Source organism: Dromiciops gliroides, chromosome 2, assembly GCF_019393635.1.
Source record: "Dromiciops gliroides isolate mDroGli1 chromosome 2, mDroGli1.pri, whole genome shotgun sequence".
Classification (NCBI taxonomy): domain Eukaryota; kingdom Metazoa; phylum Chordata; class Mammalia; order Microbiotheria; family Microbiotheriidae; genus Dromiciops; species Dromiciops gliroides.
In genome coordinates this window covers 269,288,823-269,311,823 of record NC_057862.1, presented here as the reverse complement: position 1 = coordinate 269,311,823, position 23,001 = coordinate 269,288,823, and the positions used below count along the sequence as shown (strand labels likewise).

The 23,001-nt window shown below is 38.0% G+C and overlaps 1 protein-coding gene across 2 annotated transcripts in view; it reads right to left on the bottom strand.

The window, feature by feature from the left end:
- Window positions 1-16,769: 16,769 nt before the first annotated feature.
- BRMS1L (BRMS1 like transcriptional repressor) overlaps window positions 16,770-23,001 on the bottom strand; it is a 91,848-nt gene continuing 85,616 nt past the window's right edge. Inside the window, exons 8-10 of one of the 2 annotated variants that reach the window (XM_043989085.1) lie at window positions 22,746-22,785; window positions 19,919-20,066; window positions 16,770-18,426 (exon numbers count right to left, since the gene is read on the bottom strand). In XM_043989085.1, the coding sequence (XP_043845020.1) occupies window positions 18,309-18,426; window positions 19,919-20,066; window positions 22,746-22,785 (306 nt within the window). In that variant the 3' untranslated portion in view covers window positions 16,770-18,308. The remainder of the gene's footprint in view (window positions 18,427-19,918; window positions 20,067-22,745; window positions 22,786-23,001) is intronic. The other variant, XM_043989087.1, reaches the window with a different exon arrangement.

Genomic DNA, 23,001 nt, shown 5'->3' with positions numbered 1-23,001 from the left:
ACTTACTGAGGAAGAGAGGAGAAAAGGAAGTTCATAGTGAATGGCCTCAGTTTTTTTCCGTAAAATACGAGGCAAGTTTTGGGGTGGGAGGTAGGGGAGCTATATGGGGATAGATGAAAGGGTTTAGAAGAGCTGCTGTGGAGAGTGTGATAGTGAGTTGATAAAGGAGATATAGAAGGATTGACTAGCAGCAATGAGGGCCCAATCAAGCTTGTGAACCCAGTCAGAATAGCTGCAAGATTTTCTTCATTTTTGTTCAGCAGTATATGTATAGAAGCAAAGTGGGTATATGGTGACAGTGAAGCAAGGCTGAGTTTTACCTGGGTATAATTGACAATATATGACGGAGCTAGGGAATAAAAAAAAAAAATGAGCAATGTATAGTTGAATTGGTTCACCAAATGATCAAGTTAAGGAAGAGAAGAGAGTGGTTAGTGCAGGAGAGATGGCCTAGCAGAAAATTAAGGAGTCAAGAGATTGGAGGTCACAGTGTGGACAAAGAGTAGGTTAGGTGAAAAATCAGTAGATAAGGGAACTTCAGAATTCTTGAACAAAAAGATGGTACATTTGTGGGTGATGGCAAGATCAAGGGTATGACCATCTTGACTAAGATAGGGTGGAGGAGTGACTCAGGAAGAGTGAGTTAGTCTGAAGAACTGAGTGGTTAGGGTGTTTGAGGGAGAGTCAATATGTATGTCAAAGATTCCTAATATGAGAGCAAGAGTTAAGGAGGAGAGAAAAACTATGAGCCACATACTGAACTTGGTGAAGAAGGAAGGGGAGTGACCTGGGGGGGTCGGTAGACAATAACTATCAGAATTTTGATTGGGTGGTAGACATGACCACCATGAACCTCAAGGAAAGAGAAGTTACTGAGTGAGTGGAAATGGCAATGAGTAGGAGAAGAAGTAAAGGTACAGTCATTGGTCTGGGTGGTCTGGGAGGCTATGTCATTAGGGAGGAAACAGGTTTCAGTAATAGCTAATGGATGGAAGGAGTGGGAAAGGAAAAAAGTTAAGATGAAAGGAAGTTTGTTGCCATGGAAAAAACATTCCAGAGGGCACAGTGGAAGGACTGGGTGGTGTTTTGTTGAAACTTTGAGGTGGAAGGTTGAGGAAGATGTAATTGAGAGATCAGATGGGGAGGGGGGGTTCACGAATCAGGTTTGGTTGATGATCTATAGGAATCCAGTCACTGGGATATGAAGGATATGACCAGGTATGAGAATGTTCATCATTAAATGGAGGGCACCACTCCCAACAGAGGTTGGAGATAGGGCTTCCATATGAGATGGGAAGCACATGATCAGATGGTCAGATGGGAGGCCCTGCTTACTCCTCCAAAGGGTGGAAATTAGGCAGGAAAAAGGCACAACTGAAGATGGAAGTGGTGCCTTCATAGCAGGAGAAAGAAGTCCCATTCCCTGCAAGCTTTCCTCTTCCATTTCCCTCAAAGAACAAGTGTAGTAGCAGATAGAAGGCCTGAAGTCAAAGGGGAAGTAGCTTTTTTTTTTCTCCAGAGGTTTTCCACTTCCCAGTTGGGAGATTAGGATGGCAGTAGGAGGGGGAGGTTGCTTTGTACTGGCCCAGATGGAAGTCATTGCTTCTGTGTATCCCCTCGCAGCCTTCCTTCAGGAGACATGCTGCACTCAGCAGGAGATGTAAGACACAAGGTGTTTGCATAATCTGACCATCAGGTCATACCCTTGATTTTTCCATTACCCACAAATGTCCCACCTTCATAGTCATGAACTGTGAAATTCCTTCATTTTATCACAATCTATTGACTTTCCATATGGGCCAGGTTCTAGCTGAGAATCATGCCACCGTTTGTTTGTTTTTTTTAAATGAGACCATTCATTGAGAGTTCTTGTAGTTTTGCTTATTAGTTCATTTTCCCCTTGATTTCATCTGGTTATTTAATTCTTCACCTTTTTTTTGTTCAATTAGTCAAATAGATTCCCCTTTCCTATCTTCCCCTTCAACTATTTCTATTCATTTGTTTTTAAATTTTCATTTTTTGATTCCTCTTTCTAGAGAGGATTTCTCTCCCTCATTCAATTCACTATTCATCTTTTATGTCTACTCTTTACCCTCATTGTCTGGTTCATAGCTTCAAAACTTATATAGTTCCTCTCTATTCTCTATATTCCTTATGGAATCAAAACTTCTAGGATATCCATTCTGGGCTCTCTCCTCTAAGCAGTTTCTGTCACCTCCTTCTAGAGCTTGCACTCCTCCCTTTTCCATTGTGCTTCATTTCCCTTTGTGCTGATTCTCATTGTCCCACTGCAAAAACCTGTAAATGACAGAGAAGATGCTACCCCATGTCAGGTTATACACACACACACACACACACACACACACACACACACACACACACACGACAACACTGATTATGTAGCCCACCACTAATTTATAAATTCTACCTTATGATCTTCCTTCTACATTTGCCTAAAAATCTCCTTCCTGGGTCCCTGTCCTTTCATTTCTCCAGGTACTCTGAGGAGCTCCAACTCCACCTTTCCCACCCCCCCACCCCCCCAGGGAGGAGGAGTGGTCTCTTCAAGCGCCAAATCCCTGCAGATAACACATAGCACAAAACATCTCTCAACACATCAGAGCATTCTTTGGTGACATCCCTTCATTGTTCAGTCACGTCCAACTCTTCATGATCTCATTTAGGGTCCTGACAAAGATACTTCTCTAGCTCATTTTACAGATGAGGAAACGGAGGCAAACAGGGTTAAATGATTTGCCCAAGGTCATGTAGCTAATGTCTGAGGCCAAATTTGAATTTAGGAAGCTGAGTCTTCTTGACTCCAGGCCGGTCATTTTATCCACTACACCACCAGACCACCCCCCACCAAAGCTTCTCTCTCCTTCCCCCTTTTCAGTCTCTCCCCTACTTTCTCACTCATTCCTCTAAAGACTTTTCTCTTCACGAGAGACCACACGAGTTACTTTCCTTTCATTGCTAGCCCTTAACTTGCACAGGGTACATCATACATTCACCTCTTTCCCCTGCTTCCCCTTCCTTCTTCCATGCACCATCTCATTGTGTAATGTATTGTAGTGTGTAATGTATAGCCAACAACACTGATTTATCTGTAGATAGGGTATCATAAGATTTTGTCCATAATGCCTCAGACTCACCTCTCCACCATCACCTCTACCTGACTTTTGCCTTCACCTCTGTCTTTAGAAAGAATTCCATTACTCATCTCTCTGCTGTTGCTGTTGCTATCCTTGCCTAATGTTTTTGTTCACCCCTCCTATATTTCTGGGGTATTTGAGAAGAAAATAATCTCTTTATCCCTGGTTTTCTTTTTAAGAATGTTTCAATGCCACTTTATTATTAAACATTCATCTTTTTTCATTTATGGTTAAGCTCAGACTTGTAGGGCAGGTTACTCTGGGTTGCATCCTGAGATTTATTGCTCTTTGGAACACATTTCATTTTCCCTTGTGTTTTTGGTATGTATGGGATAGTTTTGTATTGTTCAAATTTATCTTCCTTTGTATTTTAAGATTTTTCTCCTAGTCACTTTGCAGAATTTGTTGTTTCTGCATTGAACTGTTAAATTTTATCACTGTATTTTGAAGTTTTTAGCTTTTCTTTTTTTTCTGGTGGTGATCTATGAATTCTCTCAACTTGCACTTTGTTTTTCTGTATTCAAAAATTCTGGGCAGTTATTTCTTGCATTGTGATATTCAGATTTTTTTACTTTCCATGTGTCTCTTGGTAGACATATAATCCTTACATTTTCTGTCTCTACTATGTCATTTGAAATTATATGGGGGTGCAAGCAAAGAAAGTTGAGAACTATAGAAAGTTTCTTTAATGACAAGGAAGATCGAGGTGCACTTTCAGAAAGGAATAACAACCTCAGGGCCCCTATATCCAAAGCTTCCAAGTAAAATATGAATTTGTCTCAGTCCATGGAAGTGCTCAAAAGGGACTTTGAAGAGGAATTAGGAGGATAGAAGGAAGATTTAGAGAGGTGGAGGAATGAAAAGAGAAATGAGACCGATGAAGGGAATAGGATGGAGGGAAATAGTTATGATGATTGACTATAATGGCAAAATGTATGGTACCTACTTTGCTGGGCTATTGTGAAGAAAATTCTTTGTCAAGTTTAAGGTACTATATAAAAGTTATGATGAACAGGATACTATCAGAAAAACCTGGAAAGACCTACATGAACTGAAGCAGAGTGAAATATACTATATACAAAATAATAGCAATAGTGTAAAATGATCTGCTGGGAAGCACGTGGTTATTTTCAGCAATGCAATGATCCAATATAACTCTGAAGGACTTATGAAAATTGCAATCCATCTACAGAGAAAGAACTGATGGTATCTGAAAACAGATTGAAGCATAATTTTTTTGATAGTTCTTTAATCTGAATTTTTATTTTTATCTGTTTTCTCTCACAACCTAGCTAATATGGAGATGTTTTCCCTGACTATTCATGTATAACTTATATTGAATTGCTTGAGTTCTTGGGGATGGGGGATGGGAAGGTAGGGAGGAAGAGAAGTTGGAACACAAAGTTTTTTTTAAAAATTGATGGCAAAATTTGTTTTTACATGTAATTTGGAAAATAAAATTCTAAACAGAAAAAAAGAAATACTGTGATAAATAAAACTGACCACCAAGTTTAAAAAAAAAAAAGAAATTATATGGGGGTGCCTATCTATGCTCTAGGTTCCTTGGAACTTAGCTGGGGTTTCTAATATAGAACTACTTTTTTTTTTTATTTTAAGTGAGGCAATTGGGGTTAAGTGACTTGCCCAGAGTCACACAGCTAGTAAGTGTTAAGTGTCTGAGGCCGGATTTGAACTCAGGTACTCCTGACTCCAGGGCCAGTGCTCTATCCGCTTAGCCACCTAGCTGCCCCTAGAACTACTTATAAAATAGAGTCTACTGTACCAGTTTTGGGCAATAAGCATTTATTAAAGCATATTAAATGTTAGTAAAGAGAGAACACATTCCATAGAGTTCAGAAACCTTACATACCTATATAGATAAAGAAGAGAGAGCCATGTGGCTGCCTCCTCCAATGTCCCAGGCCAAGAGAGTGGGTGAAAGAGCATAAGCCCGCTGTGGTCAGAAGGAGAAGCAGCCTTTACAGGCTGTTCAAAGCTAATTGGCTAGCATCATTCAAATCTATTGGTTTACTGGACTTAAGGGTGGTCCGTATTAAAATGAGCAGTATGTGCTGAGGCCACAGTCCAGAGGACAAACCCTCAGAGGGGAAAGGCTTTCAGGTAGGTATGATTTTTTGTTTTGTTTTGGTTTTGGTTTTGTTTTTTTGCAGGGCAATGGGGCTTAAGTGACTTGCCCAGGGTCACACAGCTAGTAAGTGTCAAGTGTCTGAGGCCAGATTTGAACTCAGGTCTTCCTGAATCCAGGGCCAGTGCTTTATCCACTGTGCCACCTAGCTGCCCTAGGTAGGTATGGTTTGAATCTCTATTGTCTCTATTCAGAGTCCAAGGTCCAACTTTACTGACTCTGGGCTGGCCTTAAAAGAGGTCAGGCAAGGCTCCAGGGTTGGTCCCTGGAGTGGGGGGCCTCTAGGACCCCCAAAACCCATTATTTTATCACACTACTTTATCTTCTAACAATATATTTTGCTTGAATAGAGAGCATGTTTTCTTTTTAATGTTTTTGCTTTTTGCTTCTCTTCTTCCAGATTGTCCTTTACTTCAGTATTTTTGCATTCCCAATCAATTGTCCTCTTTTATTTCTTTGGTGAGACTTGTCATTGCAGGTTTCAGTTTTTCTATTCTGACAATTATTTCTGCTATGCATTCCACAAATCCCACTCTCACAGTTCTTAGTTCTCTATTAAACAACTCAGCAATATTGTGTTGTGCTTCTATGTTCAACTCAATCACCATGGTCCTCTGCCTAATTATGTATTGAACAATTTTCCTTTGTTTTATAGTATTTATTCGTAGGTGTTCAGGAACTATATATAGTTGATCTAGAGGGCATATTTCCTTCTACTGTTAGTTTTCCCCAGCTGGTTTATATGTTTATTCTCAAGGCTTTTGTTTTCTTCCTCCTGAAATATTTGGTGATTTCAGTATTTTTTCACCTATTTTCCCCTAGCTCATTTTGACTCCCTCTCCTTTGATGGTAGTTTCCCTGAGGCCCAGATCCCAAAACATATCAACCTTCTCCCAAGCTGGGCAATTCATGGTTCAGTAGCCTAGGTCTCTGCCCCAAATGACTTTTGGGAAGAAAGAATTGACCCCAGATGGATGCTAAGCTCTTTCCCTAAGACTTAGTGGAGTACCACACAGATACATGGTGTCCTGACCATTTCCTCTATTCCTCAGTTCTCTAGCCCAGTGTGGGATATAGCACTGCTATACTGGTGCTACTACAGACTAGGCAGATTCCTGTCATTGGAATTTGGATCTCTGAGGCTCTGGCAGAAAATGGGGAGGGGAGAAGGATTAGGGTATGAGGTTGATCCTTATTTCTTTTTTTTTTTTTTTTTTGCAGGGCAATGGGGTTTTAAGTGACTTGCCCAGGGTCATGCAGCTAGTAAGTGTCTGAGGCTGGGTTTGAACTCAGGTCCTCCTGAATCCAAGGCTAGTGCCTTATCCATTGCGCCACCTAGCTGCCCCCGATCCTTATTTCAAGCCCAGACAGGTGTTCTGCCCCATTCCTTCTGTTCCTCCACTCCCCTACAGAGATCTTTCAGTACAGAACACTGCCTTGCCACGGGCTGTGTAGCCTCAGCAAATTTCTAGAGTTTGGAGTTTGGATCTCTAGTCACTGGAAAAAGGGAGGTGGGGATCAGGGTTTAGGGTTGCACTTTGTTGCAAGCCTATGGGTCAAGGTGGTTCACTAACTCTTGCTGCTTGGAGTGAAACGGGTGCTGAGTGAGCTTAACTTAGGTGTTAGTACATGGGAGTTTTACTTTCTTTTAAGTTTCTGGTGTCCTAGACCATGAAGATAGCTGAAATTGCTTTATTTTTGGCATAGAATTTCTGGTTTGGAGTTTAACAGCTAGTGAAAAGCAGAGAAAATGTCTAGTCTTCCATCTTTGTTGCTTATGTAACCCTGAAGTCCAAGCTCATCAATGAATCAAAATTGTTTACTCTAAAGTTACCAATGATCTCTAAATTGCCCAACCCAATGGTCTCCTTGTCCTTGTCCTTCTTGACCTCTCTGCAGACTTTGGCACTGTCAATCACCCTATTCTTGATACTCTCTTCTATCTAGGTCTTTGGGACACTACTATCTCCTGTTCCTTTTACCTATCTGACCATTCCTTCTCAGTCTACTTTTCTGGATCTTCATTTAGGTCATGCTCACCAACCCTGGGTATCCCACAGGATTCTCTGTCCTTGGCCCTCTTCTGCTTCTATATTCTCTTGGTGATCTCATCAGTTCCCATGCATTCAATGATCATTCCTATGATGATTCCCAAATCTACTTATTATTCTCTAACCTTTCCATTGACCTCCAGTGTTACATTTCCAGAACTTTCAATCCATCCCAAAATAGATGTCCCACAGGTATTTTGTATTCAACATGCTCAAAACATTATTTTTCCCAAAAAACTCTCTCCCTTCCAAACTTTCCTATTACTGTCAAGAGCATCATCATCCTCCCAGTCCCCAGGTTTGCAACCAAGGTATTATCCTAAAGTGCTCATTGTATAACCCCCTATATCCAATCTGTTGCCAAGGCCTGTCAATTTTACCTTTGCAGTATCTCTCAAATTCACCCCCTTTTCTCCTTATACTTGGATTATTACAGTAGCCTGCTGGTTTGTCAGCTTGCCTCACATCTTTTGCCATTCCAATCCATTCTCCATTGAACAACTAAAGTGATTTTCCTAAAGTGCAGATCTGACCCTGTTACCCCCTTATTCAATAAATGCCAGTGGCTCCCTATCTCCTCTAGAATCAAATATAAAATCCTCTGGTGTGGGGCAGCTAGGTGGTACAGTGGATAGAGCACCGGCCCTAGAGTCAGGAGTACCTGGGTTCGAATCCGGCCTCAGACACTTAACACTTACTAGCTGTGTGACCCTGGGCAAGTCACTTAACCCCCATTGCCTCACTAAAAAAAAACAAAAACAAAAAAAAATCCTCTGGTGTTCAAATCCCTTCATAACCTAGCCTCTCCTTACCACAATTCAAGCCTTCTTATTACCTAACATCTCCCCCCAACACCTACATACTCTTCAATCCATTGGCATTGGCCTCCTAGCTGATCCTTGAACAAGACAGTCCTTGAGGCTGAGCATTTTCTCTGACTGAAATGCTCTCCCTCTTCATCTCTGCCTCCTGGCTTCTTTCCAATCCCAGCTAAAATCCCACCTTCTACAGGAAGGCTTTCCCAATTTCTCTTGATTCTAATGCCCTCTTCTTTTGCTGTATATAGATTGTTTATACATAGTTATTTGCATTTTATCCCTCTCCTTCCTCATTTGCTGGAAGTAGGCTGCTTATGGTTCATTAGATATAGCATTCAGCCTGGAGCCAGGAAGACCTGGGTTGAATCTGGCTTTGGGCATTTAATACTTCTGTGACCTTGGGCAAGTCACTAAACCTTTGTTTGCATCAGTTTCTTTAATTGCAAAATGAAGATAATAGTAGCTTCTTCCCAGGGGTGTTGTGATGATAAAATGAAATATTAGTAAAAGTGCTTAGCACTTAAGAGGCACTATATAAATTTTTATTCCCTTCCCTTATGCAGGAACTCTTTTGTCTTTCTTTGCATCCCCAAAGCTTAACTCAGTGCCTGGTATAAGGTATGTGCTTAATAAATGTTTATTTACTGGCTGACTGATCCTAGTAATATGGAGCTATTGGAGTTTATTGAGTTGGGGTAGGGTGACACAGTGAGACTTGTGCTTTAGGAAAACCACTTTGGCATTTCAAGTTCTACTCAATCTAGTGCCAGCCTAGCTTTCTTGACTTATACATTACTTTCCTCCACATAATATATTCTAGGCAAACTAATCCACTTGCTTTTCCCTACAGAAGACATAATTATTTTTCAACATTCCTGTTCAGTTTCTTTTTATTTTAGGTTAATTTTTCTTCTAAGAGCAACTAATAGTTAAATTCAGCTAACAAGTAAAATTTTTACTTAGCATCATCAAGAACTGAAAAAAATCAAATTTATAAGAATGCGGGTCATTTCCCAACTGAGAAATAGTAAAAGGATATGAACAGGCAGTTCTCAGATGAAGAAATCAAAGCTATCTATTGCCATATGAAAAAATGCTCTAAATCACTACTGATTAGAAAAATGCAAATTAAAACAACTCTGAGGTAGCACCTCACACCTATCAGATTGGCTAATATGACAAAAAAAGGAAAATAACAAATGTTGGAGAAGCTGTGGAGAAATTGGAACACTAATGCACTGTTGGTGGAGTTGTGAACTGATCCAACCATTCTGGAGAGCAATTTGGAACTGTGCCCAAAGGGCTATGGGACTGTGCATACCCTTTGATCCAGCAATACCACTGCTAGGTCTGTATCCCAAAGAAATCATAGAAAAGGTAAAAGGACCCACATGTACAAAAATATTTATAGCAGCTTTCTTTGTGGTAGCAAAGATTTGGAAATCAAGGGGATGCCCATCAATTGGGGAATGGCTGAACAAGTTGTACTATGTGAATGTAATGGAATACTATTATGCTGTAAGAAATGATGAGCAGGCAGATTTCAGAAAAACCTGGAAAGAGTGATGCTGAGTGAAATGAGCAGAACCAGGAGAACATTGTACACAGTAAACAGCAACATTGTGTAATGATAAACTGTGATAGACATGATTCTTCTCAGCAAGACAATTCCAAAGGTCTCATGATGGAAAATGTTCTACACAACCAGAAAAAAAGAACTGTGGAATCTGAATGCAGATTGAACCATACTGTTTCTACTTTTTTTTTTGTTTTTTTTTTCCTTTTTGAGGTTTTCCCCTTTTATTCTGATTCTTCTTTCACAACATGACTAATGCAGAAATGTGTTTAATGTGATTGTACATATATAACCTATATCAGATTGCTTTCTTTCTTGGGGGCAGGGGAAGGAAAGGGGAGAGGAAGAAAAATTTGCAACTCAAAATCTTATAAAAACAAATATTGAAAATTATCTTTACATGTAACTGGAAAAATAAAATACTTTTAAGATTCAAACAAACAAGAACTGAAAAAATATTTAGTTCCCATGAAAACATTTTTCATTTATACTTCTCTTAGCACCCTCTCTTCTGTGTTTCCATTTTTTTTCTTCTAAAAATCTATTAAAAAAAAAAAAAAAGAAAAAATCTATTGGGGGCAACTAGGTGGTGCAGTGGATAAAGCACCAGCCCTGGATTCAGGAGGACCTGAATTCAAATCTGGCCTCAGATACTTGACACATACTAGCTGTGTGACCCTGAGCAAGTCACTTAACCCTCATTTCCCCACCCAAAGAAAAAATCTATTCATTCTAATATGGACAGAACATGTTTCACAGGTGTGTTACAAAACTAATCAAAAGAGCTGTAAACTAAGAAGAAAGGGAGGGGATTGAGAAGACTGTCTTTGTATAAATTCCAAATAAGATACTATAGAAAGTTACCAGAAAGAACTTAACCCAAGACACTTGGAAATTCACAAAACACAAAATCCAAGAAAGTAAAATCTATGGCCTGAAATATCTATATACAAATGCACAAAGTTCAGGCAACAAAAAAAGAGGTAACCTTTGATAACCTTTCTTAAATAAGAAAGTAAATCTGGGGGCAGCTAGGTGGTGCAGTGGATAGAGCACCAGCCCTGGAGTCAGGAGTACCTGAGTTCAAATCCAGCCTCAGACACTTAACACTTACTAGCTGTGTGACCCTGGGCAAGTCACTTAACCCCAATTGCCTCACTAAAAAAAAAAAAGGTAAATCTGGCTTCATAGGTGTCACTGAAACTTGGTAAGATGAAACATGACCGGACGATGGTTCTGGATGAATGTACCTTATTCAAAAGAGGTAAAATGGGCTAGCACTGTATATTAAGAATGTATACTCATGTGTTGAAATTCAGGGACCCTAGGAGATAAAAATGGCAAGGGTATTTGGGGGAAGGTGGAAGGAGAAACAAAAATGATTTGCCTGATTTGTTCTGAGCTTCACAGCATCTCTGCTTTACATCCTTTTCTCTCTATTCATTCATCCACCAATATAGATTAGACCCTCATCACCTTTCATTTAGACTATTGCAAGTCTCCTCATCAATCTTCTTGTCTCATCTCTCCAAATACAAAGTCACCCTCCAATCCTATGCCAAAGTGATTTTCCTAAAATGTGTCTGTCCATGTCCCCCTTTTACTCAGTAAAATCCAGTGGCTCCCTAATACCTCTTGGATAAAATACAAAGTCTTCTATTTGGCATTTAAAACATATAATTTGGCCGCTTCCCATCTTTCTAGGTGTCTTACACTATTTCTGTTGTTCCTCATATTCCTTCTCGTTTCCATGCCTTTTCACCAGCTGTTTCTCATGCCTGGAATGCTCTCCCTCTTCACATCAATGTTTCCCTGGCTTCCTTCAAATCTCACCTTCTATAGGAAGCCCCTCCTGGTCTCTCCAGTAGTTAGTGACTTCCCCTTTGAGATGACATTTCATCTATGCTATATATATATATCTTGCATTTACCTAGTTATTTGGATGTTTTCACCCTTCTAAATGTGAGCTTCTTGAGATTAGAGACTAATGTTATTTTTCCTTGTAATACTCAAGTGTTTGGCATAGTGTAAGTACTTAAAATTCTTTATTCTTTACTTGCTGATTAATTGAAAAACACTGAAATACAGAAAGACGTAACAGATAAGGAGTCTGGGAAACATCACAACCCAAGGATAGCAACAGGATATAGTAGTGCTTTGGGACTTGAATTGTCCATATATCTGTTGGAGCTCTCTTTCTGTCAAAAGCAGAACAGCCTTGGTTTGCCTTAGTGATAATTTTGTCCTACCAGGGAAATGATGGAACCCTGGGGTAAGTGGATTTCCAAGAATGGAGTAGAAAGATAGGTAGTGATCCAATGTGGCCAAGTGTGTCAGGGAAGTCGGCCTAAGAGGGTAAAAGATACTTAAGAATGATACTTAAAAATAAATAAAAGATACTTAAAAATACTTCTGAAGGCAAACAGAAAACAAATGCAATGAGGAAAAATGGAATTTATCTAGAGATCAATGTAGATGCACAAGGAATTCACCAACCAATTTAAATTTGTTTTTTAAATGAATAGGAGAACAAGGTAACAAGATGAAAAGGTACTAAAAAAAAAAGTGTCAGGAATGCTAAAATACAATATGAGCTAGGGTTGGGGAGAAAAGGTAAGTTGACAACAAAAAGGACTCCTACTTACAGTAAGATAAAAAGAATCAAAGAAAAGATAGGGAAAAGAAAAGTCCTAACCTTTGCCTGAGGTGGATGAGACAATGAAAACTGACATCTGTTTCATTCTTACTTTCTTCAACTGCAAAGAAAGATGAGTTTTACTCAGGAACAGAAGATAATAACAGAAAAGGGAAATGAAACCCAAGACAAAAAAAGACATAGTGCTTTTGATTAATTTAAGTTGCCTGACCTAAATGAATGACATGCACTAAATGACATATCCCTCTCCTCCCCCGCCCCAAAACTGTCAGATGTGATTCCTGGGCCAAGGTCTGTGATACTTGCAGAGTCACTGAAAACAAGATTGGGAGAAAAATTTTGTCCCAATTTTCAAAAAAGTCCTGTGAGCTTCACTTCAATTCATAAGAAAACGTTAGAATGGATCATTCAATGGATCATTGGCTGACAAACATCTAGAATGGGAAGCAAAGAGTCACACACCTTGGCCCAGGTGTTCTTAATGGTTCAAAGAAGCGGGTCTTCAGCAGAATAACCTAAGCATCTGTGATCAGTCCTCTGTTGTATAACTTTTTAGTGATTTGGACAAAGGAATAGATGGTATACTCATCAACATATAGACGACATAAAGCTGGGATAGGATAGCTAACCCATGATCCAAAAGGATATTGACAGGGATATTGACAAGGGCTGAACCTAATGAGATTAAATTCCATGGGGGTAAATGTAAAATACTTCCTGAATATAAACAATGCTGGGATGGATAGCAATTGTTATGATAAAGGTCTGGGATCTAGTAGAATACAAGCTCCAAATCAATCAGCAGAGTGAAGGGACAGCTAAAATGGTTCAAGTGATTTTAGGCTGCAGTAATGAGGGGCCTAACTTCCAGGAATAGGGAATGATAGTCTCACCATACTCTGCTTTTCTTGGGCCTCATCTAGAGCATCATGTTTAGTTTGGAAGAAAAATGATAAACTGATGAGGGCAAACAGGATCATGAAGGGCCTTGAGTCTATTCCATATAAGGATTAGTTGAAGAAACTGAGAAGATTTGGATGTCTGCAAGTATGTGAAAGGTTATGATGTCAAAGGAGAAGTAGACTGCTTCTGTTTGGCCCCTGAGAGCAGAATCAGAAACAGTGAGTGGAAGTTGTAAGGAGGCAAATTTAAGCTAGGCGCCAGGAAAAAATTTCCTAACGATTAGAACTTTAAAAAGTGGTTTTGGGGGGCGGCTAGGTGGCCCAGTGGATAAAGCACTGGCCCTGGATTCAGGAGTACCTGAGTTCAAATCCAGCCTCAGACACTTAACACTTACTAGCTGTGTGACCCTGGGCAAGTCACTTAACCCCAATTGCCTCACTTTAAAAAATAAAAAAATTTTAAAAAGTGGTTTTGGTTGCCTTGAGAGAAAGTGAAGTCTCCCCCTCCTTAGAGGTCTTCAGGCAGAGACTGAATGATTGCTTGTGTCAGGTGTGTTCCACTGGAGATTCCTTTTAAAGATGGATTGGACTAGATGATCTCTAAAGTTCCTTCCAATTCACAAATTCTGTGATCAAAGGAAAAAGCATTAAACAGAAAAGTCAAGAGACTTAAGTTCTGGTCTTGGCTCATCTATCAGTTGTGTTTCTCTGGACATGCCCTCTTTGGGCCTCATCTGTGAAACAAAGAATAGGATTAAAGAATTCGGTGCTGAAGGGTTAGAAACAGGGAGTTGAAACCTAAGACAAATAGAGGGATACTAAGAACCCCAAGCTGTTTTTGATGATTTCAATTGTAAGGGGCTAAAATTCTAGCTAGTCTGTCTAAAATATCTAATGAGTGGTCGCCAATAAATTATAAGTTTTAGTAAGAGTTAGACTTTTAAGCATTTATTAAGGAGAATAAGAATTTGGTGAAGAGAGAAAGACCTAGATTCATCTATCTATTAAAGGGAGAGCGCTTCTTTAGCTCCACTCTCCACAGAGTCCTGACGAAAAAGACTGAGAGCACCAGCCTTGCCCCCTCTTCCTCCCACAAAAAAACGTCATTTCCTGATGCCAAAGAGCCAGATATCTTGCCCTCAGACGCCTTCTCCTCATGGCGGAGCTTTGCTACAGTAAGTCTCCAGCAAGTGGCGTCATTCTAATCGTTACACAATTTATCTGACCTAGATAAATGACATTCTCAGGTTCCCCACCCCCAAAATAACAAAATAACTATTACCTAACCTAAAACTTTTGCTTTATAGACAAAGAAACCAAGGTCCAGAATGATGAAGACATTTGTCCTAAGGACCTCAGGGGCCATCTCATACCTGTCATTTTACGAACATGGAAACTGAGACAAAGGGAGGTTAAATAACTTGCCCAAAGTGATATGGGTAGTAAGCATCTTTACTAGGATTTGATTCTAGATCCTCTCACTCGAGAGTCAGTGCTCTTTCTATTGAGCCAAAGGTTGAATTAGCTCTCCAAGTATCCTTCTAGCCCTAGTTTTTTTGTATAACATTTTAGTAACTTTTGTACTGGGTCGGAGTTAATCTATAACTGAATTTTAAGTGTGAATATCCATGGTGACCTTTTTGGTTGCTATTTTGTCCCTCTGCAGAGGGAGATTAGACTGACACTAAAATGTCAGAACTGTTTTCAGCAAGGTGAATTGTATCATTCCATATTCATTGCTTTCTAAAAGAACACAGGAGAAAGGAGATGCAATGTTTTTTTCAAATTTCATGCATGCAATAGGTCCTTTCTAAGTATTTCCTACTGATAAGCACCTTATCAACCAGATGAGGAAGGAGGAACCTAAGATAGGACCATCATGAAACTTATTAGCAACAGCTTTTTAGTTATATCATGTGACCTTCAGGCAAACAGAAAGCTGCCAATAGCAAAATATATCTAAACGTTTTTTCAAGCCCAGAAGAATGCTTTGTTTTTCTGAACCTAATTCTCACACCAGGGCAGCACAGCTCTAGGAAGCATGGTAGAATGACTTGGGCTTGAGTTATGGCTCTGGCACTTAAATAGCTACGAAAACTTGGGCAAATGATTGTGTAAAGAATTAATTGTTATTTGAGGTTTTTATGACCCCATCTTTTGGCTACAAACATGGAAAGAAAAACCTCAGCATGCACTGGCCTGGGGCTCTGCAAACCACACAGTGCTCCACCCACTGGTTGTAGCCGTTGCCATGGCACTGACACCTCACGTCATCACCACTCACAGATGCCTACATGGGCCTGGCAAAATTATGATTGAAAGCCTAGTGGGGACAGTCATGTGACTGTTGGAGCAGCCAGCCAATTGGCTGGGGGCTGTGTGGGGTGTGCGGGGAGGAAGGGAGGTGTGTCATGTCCCGTTCCCCCCCCCCAATTCTGGCTGGAAGCTGGAAGGTGACAGGAGTGCTGCTGTGTATTCTTAGGTGATTCCTGGGCGGTGATGTTTTTTCAGGTTGTATAATTTCCCTTTCCCCATTTTATTTCCTTTCCCTTGATCCTACTGATCCTGTTTGTGTTTGTGGGTTTTTTTTAAGTTCCTTCTTGTTGAAACAAATCCTGCTCTATTTTGAGGGAGGCTGCCGGTCTCCTTCCTTGCCCCAATATTGCGGTGAGCCGCTTAGCTAACACTCCCCAATTAAAAATTGGTCCCCACAATTGCAAATCTCAGAGCCCCATTTGTTAACAAGAATGACAGTTCTAATTTATTTTAAGAGGTCATTGTGAGGGATAAATGAATGATATGATGTATTTAAGTACTTGATAAACTGTTAAGAACTATACAAATGTAAGCTATTATTATTATCATGCCCATCAACTGGGGAATGGCTAAACAAGTTGTGGTATATGAATGTAATGGAATACTATTGTGCTATAAGAAATGATGAGCAAGCAGATTTCAGAAAAACTTGGAAAGACTTAAGTGGAGTGATACTGAGTGAAGTGAGCAGAACCAGGAGAACATTGTACACGGTAACAGCAACATTGTGTGATGATCAACTATGATAGACTTGGCTCTTCTCAGCAGTGCAGTGATCCAAGACAATTCCAAAGAACTCATAATGGAAAATGTTCTCCACATCCGGAAAAAAGAACTGTGGATTCTGAATGCAGATTGAACCATACTGTTTCTACTTTTGCTTTTTTTCTTTTTTGACGTTTTTCCCTTGTATTCTGATTCTTCTTTCACAACATGACTAACACAGAAATATGTTTAATGTGATTGTACACATATAATTCATAGCAGATTGCTTTCTGTCATGGGGAGAGGAGAGGGAAGGGAGGAAGAGAGAAAAATTTGGAACTGAAAATCTTATGAAAACAAATGTTGAAAACTATCTTTACATGTAACTGGAAAATAATACTTTTATGATTACAAAAAAGAAAAAAAAGAAAAATTGTACTCTAGCACAGATCATTTTTATTATATACTAAATTAAAAAATACAAATATCTTATTACAAAAATGTTTATCAAACAACAGTGTACTTAAGTACTGTCAAAGACTGACCATTGGTTTATAACATTATATACATTTGGCTAACATTTATGAGACACAATACAGAGTGATAATTTTGTTAATAATGAACTTCAAAGGTCAAATATTTTAAAATTTGGCAACTGTCAAGTAGTAATCTGCACAAAAAACATTCTGAGAGGTAAAGAATATGATAAATTGAATATGCAGATTCTATTTTTGCCATAAGTTTCAATAACTATGTTTTTCCCCATACCCTCAAGTCTCATTATAATAAAAAGTAAAGTGCACAGAAACAAGAATACTAATTTTGGTCACATCATCTATACTACAGCCACAGAAATTGTGCTGTCTTATTTAGGGTTCTGACTCTGTTCATTGTTCCTGGGGCTTTGAAAGTTAAATTCTGCAAATGACTGAAGGGAAGGAAACCAACACTTTCTAAATCACATAAAATGGACTTAAAGCATATAAATTCTAAAGGAAAAACTATTCTTTTGAGAAAATGGACTTGAACAAATTTCACTGTCTTTGTTTTGTACTAAGCACAGAATTAGCATAAAGGCATATTTTTACCTCTGAAAAAGTTTACTGAGAATCTCTTTCAAAAAAGGCAATAGAACAGACAAGTACAGCATATGCCACAATACTGTCAGTTATTGATTATCACTTATATACTGCAGCATAAATACCAGGAATTCAGGACCTCCACAGGCCATAAATAGTACAGGTAGAAGCAATGTTTTTATTCCTTGACACTAATTTTTTCTAATTAACATCAAGTATAATCTGGGGAAAAATTTCTCTGCTACACTACTAAGGGGGAGGAGTGCTGGTAGTTTAGGCAAGTGTTCCTTTTAGGAATTTTAACCCAATAGCTTAATTTAAGGAAAATAAATACTAAAGTAAGGCCATTGATGCAAAATTAGCTATTTGGGCTCCCCTCTCCCCCAAAAAGTGTGTGTACACACTTATGTGTTTATAGTTTCAATTCTGATTTAACAATATACAATCCTATTACAAACCATCTACATGTTTTATCAGGCTTATTTACAAATACTCAATGAGTTACATGGACATGAAAAACTAAATAAATTGCAAGAAAAAACTGTAGCAGTTTTACAACCCCACACAGTACACTGAAGAAAAGTCAAATTTGCATAATTTTTAACCAAACAAAAAGGTTTAGTCATAAAACATCTGCCATATTTTGGAAGGCCATTTTTCATATACTAGGTGTTGGACCCAACTGAAAGGTAAAATATCTTGGTCATCATGATTTATGTTTTTCTCATCATTAAAAAAGAAAAAAATATATATGAATATGAAGTGTACATATAATACTACCTAAAAATATGAATACTCTCATAATGTTACGAGAATGTAAAAATTATTAAATACATTTTACTCCCATGGCACACCACACTTGATAACACTAATACGGGTAGGTTTAGTTAACAACTGATAGTGATTATGAATGTTTTATTGAATATTTTCCTTTCTGTAGCTGGGAAATATAAAGCTTAGATTTGCTTCCATCAGACCTCTTAAACCAAACTTCATCATGGTTAATTGTTGTAATTATGGCACTAAAAGAAAAAGAAAAGGAAAGAGTTAACCTTGGAACTGACCGCACTATTAGAGTATTTGCAAAAGAAATTACTTTACTAAGGTTTTCACTCTCCTCAAAAATGAAATTAACAGAAATAGAACAGAGTTAACTGACCAACTTAACTACCAAATCAGATTGATTCATATTCAAATACAAGGACTGTCCAAAATACCAGATAGATCAACAGATGCAGAGATAGAGTATGGCCTTCTTTTAATTATTAAATTTACTTTACATAAGGTATAAATGGGTTGCAATAAAAGATAGAAAGAAATTGGGTGTTACCAAAAAGGTATTATCCATTCTGCTTATAAGGTCACTGTATATGGATGATGTTCCTCACATTAGCCTAAATTTCCCATGTCAATTCAGACCTAGATCACATTTTATAGGCAGAAAAGTCAAAGTTAACTTTACTATGGTATTCATATGATGTGATATGTCTTATCATAGACTTCCTCAAGTATTCTGATAGTAACTACTGACATTTTTATGTGTCAACGATCTATGATTTCTCCTACCAACAAGTATATCATAATTCATCTAGAACTTTAGGCCTTAAGAAAGTTAATGGAGCTCACAGATGTAAAGAGATCTGCCCATTTCTACATAATTAGAAGGTATCGAATAGGAATTTGAACTCAGGTTTCCTGACTCCATGTCCAAAACTCTATATACTACATGTTGCTGACTTTATTACTCCTTGCTGACTTTGCAGCATCTTCAAAGGAATAGAAAAAGAAACTGATTGTGCCTCTTTTTTTAAATGTATGTTCTTTTCATGGTGATGCTATGAAGCACACAGAACTAAGAAACAAGATTTTATTACTTTATTAGTTATTGACTATAAATGTCCCAAAATTTCCTAAAACAGAAGTCCAGAATTGCCGATAGGGTAATGGTGGCAAGTCAGCAGAAATCTTTGATGGGTCAAGTTTAGCTAATATTATACTAAAGCAGAAAAACAAAATTTTCCAAAAATTAGTCAACAGGATCACTTACCAGTCCATGCAATGACAGCACTTACTCATGTACATTGATATTTAATTAGTGTCTACAGAATATTTAATATAGGTATTAATGTTAACTTATTTTGGGGGGGCGGAGGCAGGGCAGTGAGAGTTAAGTGACTTGCCCAGGGTCACACAGCTAGTTAAGTGTCAAGTGTCTGAGGCTGGATTTGAACTCAGGTCCTCCTGAATCCAAGGCCAGTGCTTTTATCCACTGCACCACCTAGCTGCCTGCAATGTTAACTTATTTTTAACTGCTGATCAATTTTTTTTTTACAGTAGGACAGAGAAGGAGCTAAATTTAAGCTTTATGAAAAAACTGATAATTCAGTAATATACATACATTTGCGGGTATTCAAATATGTTATGAGAAATGACATAAATTATAATATTTTAATGTCTACAGGATTACTGATTGAATTTAAGGTGAAATGAAAAATAAGAAAAAACGTTTTTTACCTTGTAGGGCATTCATCTTTCTTATCAATACATATTGTCTGTCCACGTATATACCATTCACCATCATAATACAATCTTCCCTCTTCAGACTTAGCACTGTGCAGGTGTTTTTCCAATTTCACAGGTGCTAAAGGGATCAGTTGAAAAACTGTTATATTAATAAAATATTGTCAGAATAATAAAAGTGTCAGAACATTAAGTTTTCATTTTCAAACACTATGTGCATTAATTTGTTTATCCCTGTATAAACACATGTTAGAATATTCATTTATATTTTCTATAGCTATTTCTACAATTCTTTACTGCATGGATACCTAGGAAATTTTTTTTAATATTGTATAGAACCAATTAATTTAGTTTTAACAATTAACAATTCTTTTTAGGGGGGGGGGAGGTGAGGCAATTGGGGTTAAGTGACTTTGCCTAGGGTCACACAGCTAGTTAAGTGTTAAGTGTCTGAGGCCGGATTTGAACTCAGGTCCTCCTGACTCCAGGGCCGGTGCTCTATCCACTGTGCCACCTAGCTACCCTGAACGATTTTTTAAAAAGATAAAACCAAGCATGTGCCAAAAATAAAAGAAAGAAAACAAAAGAGATTTTCCCTAATTATAAATGCAAATTAAAAAGCAAGATTCAAAAACTGTGGTTGTCATCACTGGAAATCACATTCCTTTTTCCTCAAACTGTAAAAACAGACATGTTATATAATTCCTACTATGCTACCATTTTACCATATATAATGAATGCCTCTGGAACTTCAAGGAGTGGTATTTAGAACAAAAGGCTCTGGTTCAGAAAAACAGGATGTTATTATGGGGGTTTCCATTTCCAAAATCCAGAACATGGTCTGGCAATAAACCTTAAAGAGACTCTTTGATAATCCTGTTGAATTATTATGGACATGCTGTGGCACAGACAATCACAAAAAACTCAACACTGAGGCATAATTACACATTCTGGGTATATGAACAAATAAATATTTGTCAGGTTGACCTAATTCTAATATCATATCAAACTGTAGCTATTGGGTAAACTGTTCTAAAAAAAGTCTAAACGAAGTAATGGTATATATACAGCACTACTTTTATTACAAACACCAATGGCCTTATTAGTATGGATGATAAGTCCATGGATATAGATTAAAACCTCTTTTTCACTTTGATATTGACAGTCTTCATGAGTGGTGGTGAAAAAATTCCCAACCTCAGGGTTAACTTTCTGATGTTAAGCATCTCTAAACTTAATTAAGCTGGTTCTTGGATATCAGACCTAAGTCTGTTGTTGGTCCTTTCTAGCTCTAAAGAATCTACCAGAGGGCAGCTTGGTGGCACAGTGAATAGAGCACTGGCCTTGGATTCAGGAGGACCTGACTTCAAATCTGACCTCAAACAGTTGACACTTACTAGCTGTGTGACCCTGGGCAAGTCACTTAACCCTCATTGCCATGCCAAAAAAAAAAAAAAAAAGAATACCAGAGTTTATGCTGTGCTGGCACAGCAATGGAGAATACAGAGTCACCTCTAAACCACAGCAAGGCATTATAATAAGATTTTGGTGGAGGGGAGACTGTATTATTTAAGATAATTATCCTTTCCTTTTCCATTAGGCCTTCTTTAAATTTTATTTTTATTATTTTCTCAGAGGAGACTGAACAGGAAATTGAAGATGAAGAAGACAAAAAAATCATATTGCATATGGGGAACTGTAGTTTCAATGATCCCATGCTGTTCTTTAGCCCAAACTCATCTTTTTAACATAAACATATCTCCCTGTGATGTTATCTGGGTTCAAATTGGGAACAATATAATCTCCAAAGAATCAACATTACAATAATGTAACAAGCAATGGAAAAATGTATGATGGATGTGAGTAGGCTGAAACATATTTCCAGGGATGACCTATACTCCAGTAGTATGGTACAGCTGAAATAACACTAAACTTTGAGTCGACAGACCAAAGTTCAAATCCTGGCAATGACTACTTCTGCACTTCTGAGAAAGTCACTTAAATTATCTAAGCCTCAGTTTCCTTAACTGTAAAATGAGAAGGGTAGATATGATTTCTAACATCCCTGTAAGCTCTAAATCTATCAATTTATGATCATAATAAAAGGCAAAAGGAGTATCTCTTCATAAATGTATGGTTGAAAAAGTAGAAGAACCAACTTTATAGCAAGAAAGATAATGGATGGACAGCCCCTATGTACACTGGTACACAAAATGTAAAAGGATGGAGATGAAATCCTCTGTGGATAATCCAAGAGAGAACATAGATAAGTATTACATCTGGCAAGAGGGAGTGGGTGAATAAAAACCTATGTCAATAGAAGAAATACTCACATGGATGAGCTCACAGATCCATCCATTCAATTATTGAAAAAGTTTATTTTAAGATGAATTTCTGGCCATATATGCAAAAATACTCCTAAGTCATTCAATTCTACGTGTTACCTATCTGTAACACAATTTCTATTCCCCTCAAATTTGTATATCATATGAAGAATTTGTAGAGTTCTGTGCTTACAATATCTTAGAGTTCATGAAGCTGCTTAATTCTCTTAGAGGTTTTTTTTTGAATGACTGCTACAATGGATAATGATGAAGATATAAAGAAGTAAAACCAAGACTGTTTCTCCTTTACATTATATCTAGAATCTTGACATTTTACATGCATACAGAACATACTGGGGAAAGAAATATATCTCACTGGTATTGTTCTACCGAATGAACAAGGCCCAGTTGTAGAGAAATTCTTAGTGTACTAATGATTCTATCAATTCTGATGGAGGAGATCTTTGTAGTAACAGAAGAGAAATGGAGTGACTTACGTTCTGGTTTTACTCTATGTGGACCAAGTGTAGCCATTGCCTTAAAGAGAGGAAAGAGAAATTTAGTTATCTGAAAACAATTTTAAAGTCATTTCTAAAAAACTGAATGTAAGCTTGCTTCAGAGTTTTACTGATGTGGGATGTTTTTCCTTTCACCTATTAAATGCATTTATTTATGATACTAAATACTCAGCAACAATTAAAAGTTAAATAACAAAACAGAATGAAAGATTCCATCAAGCTGCTCAAATGGTTG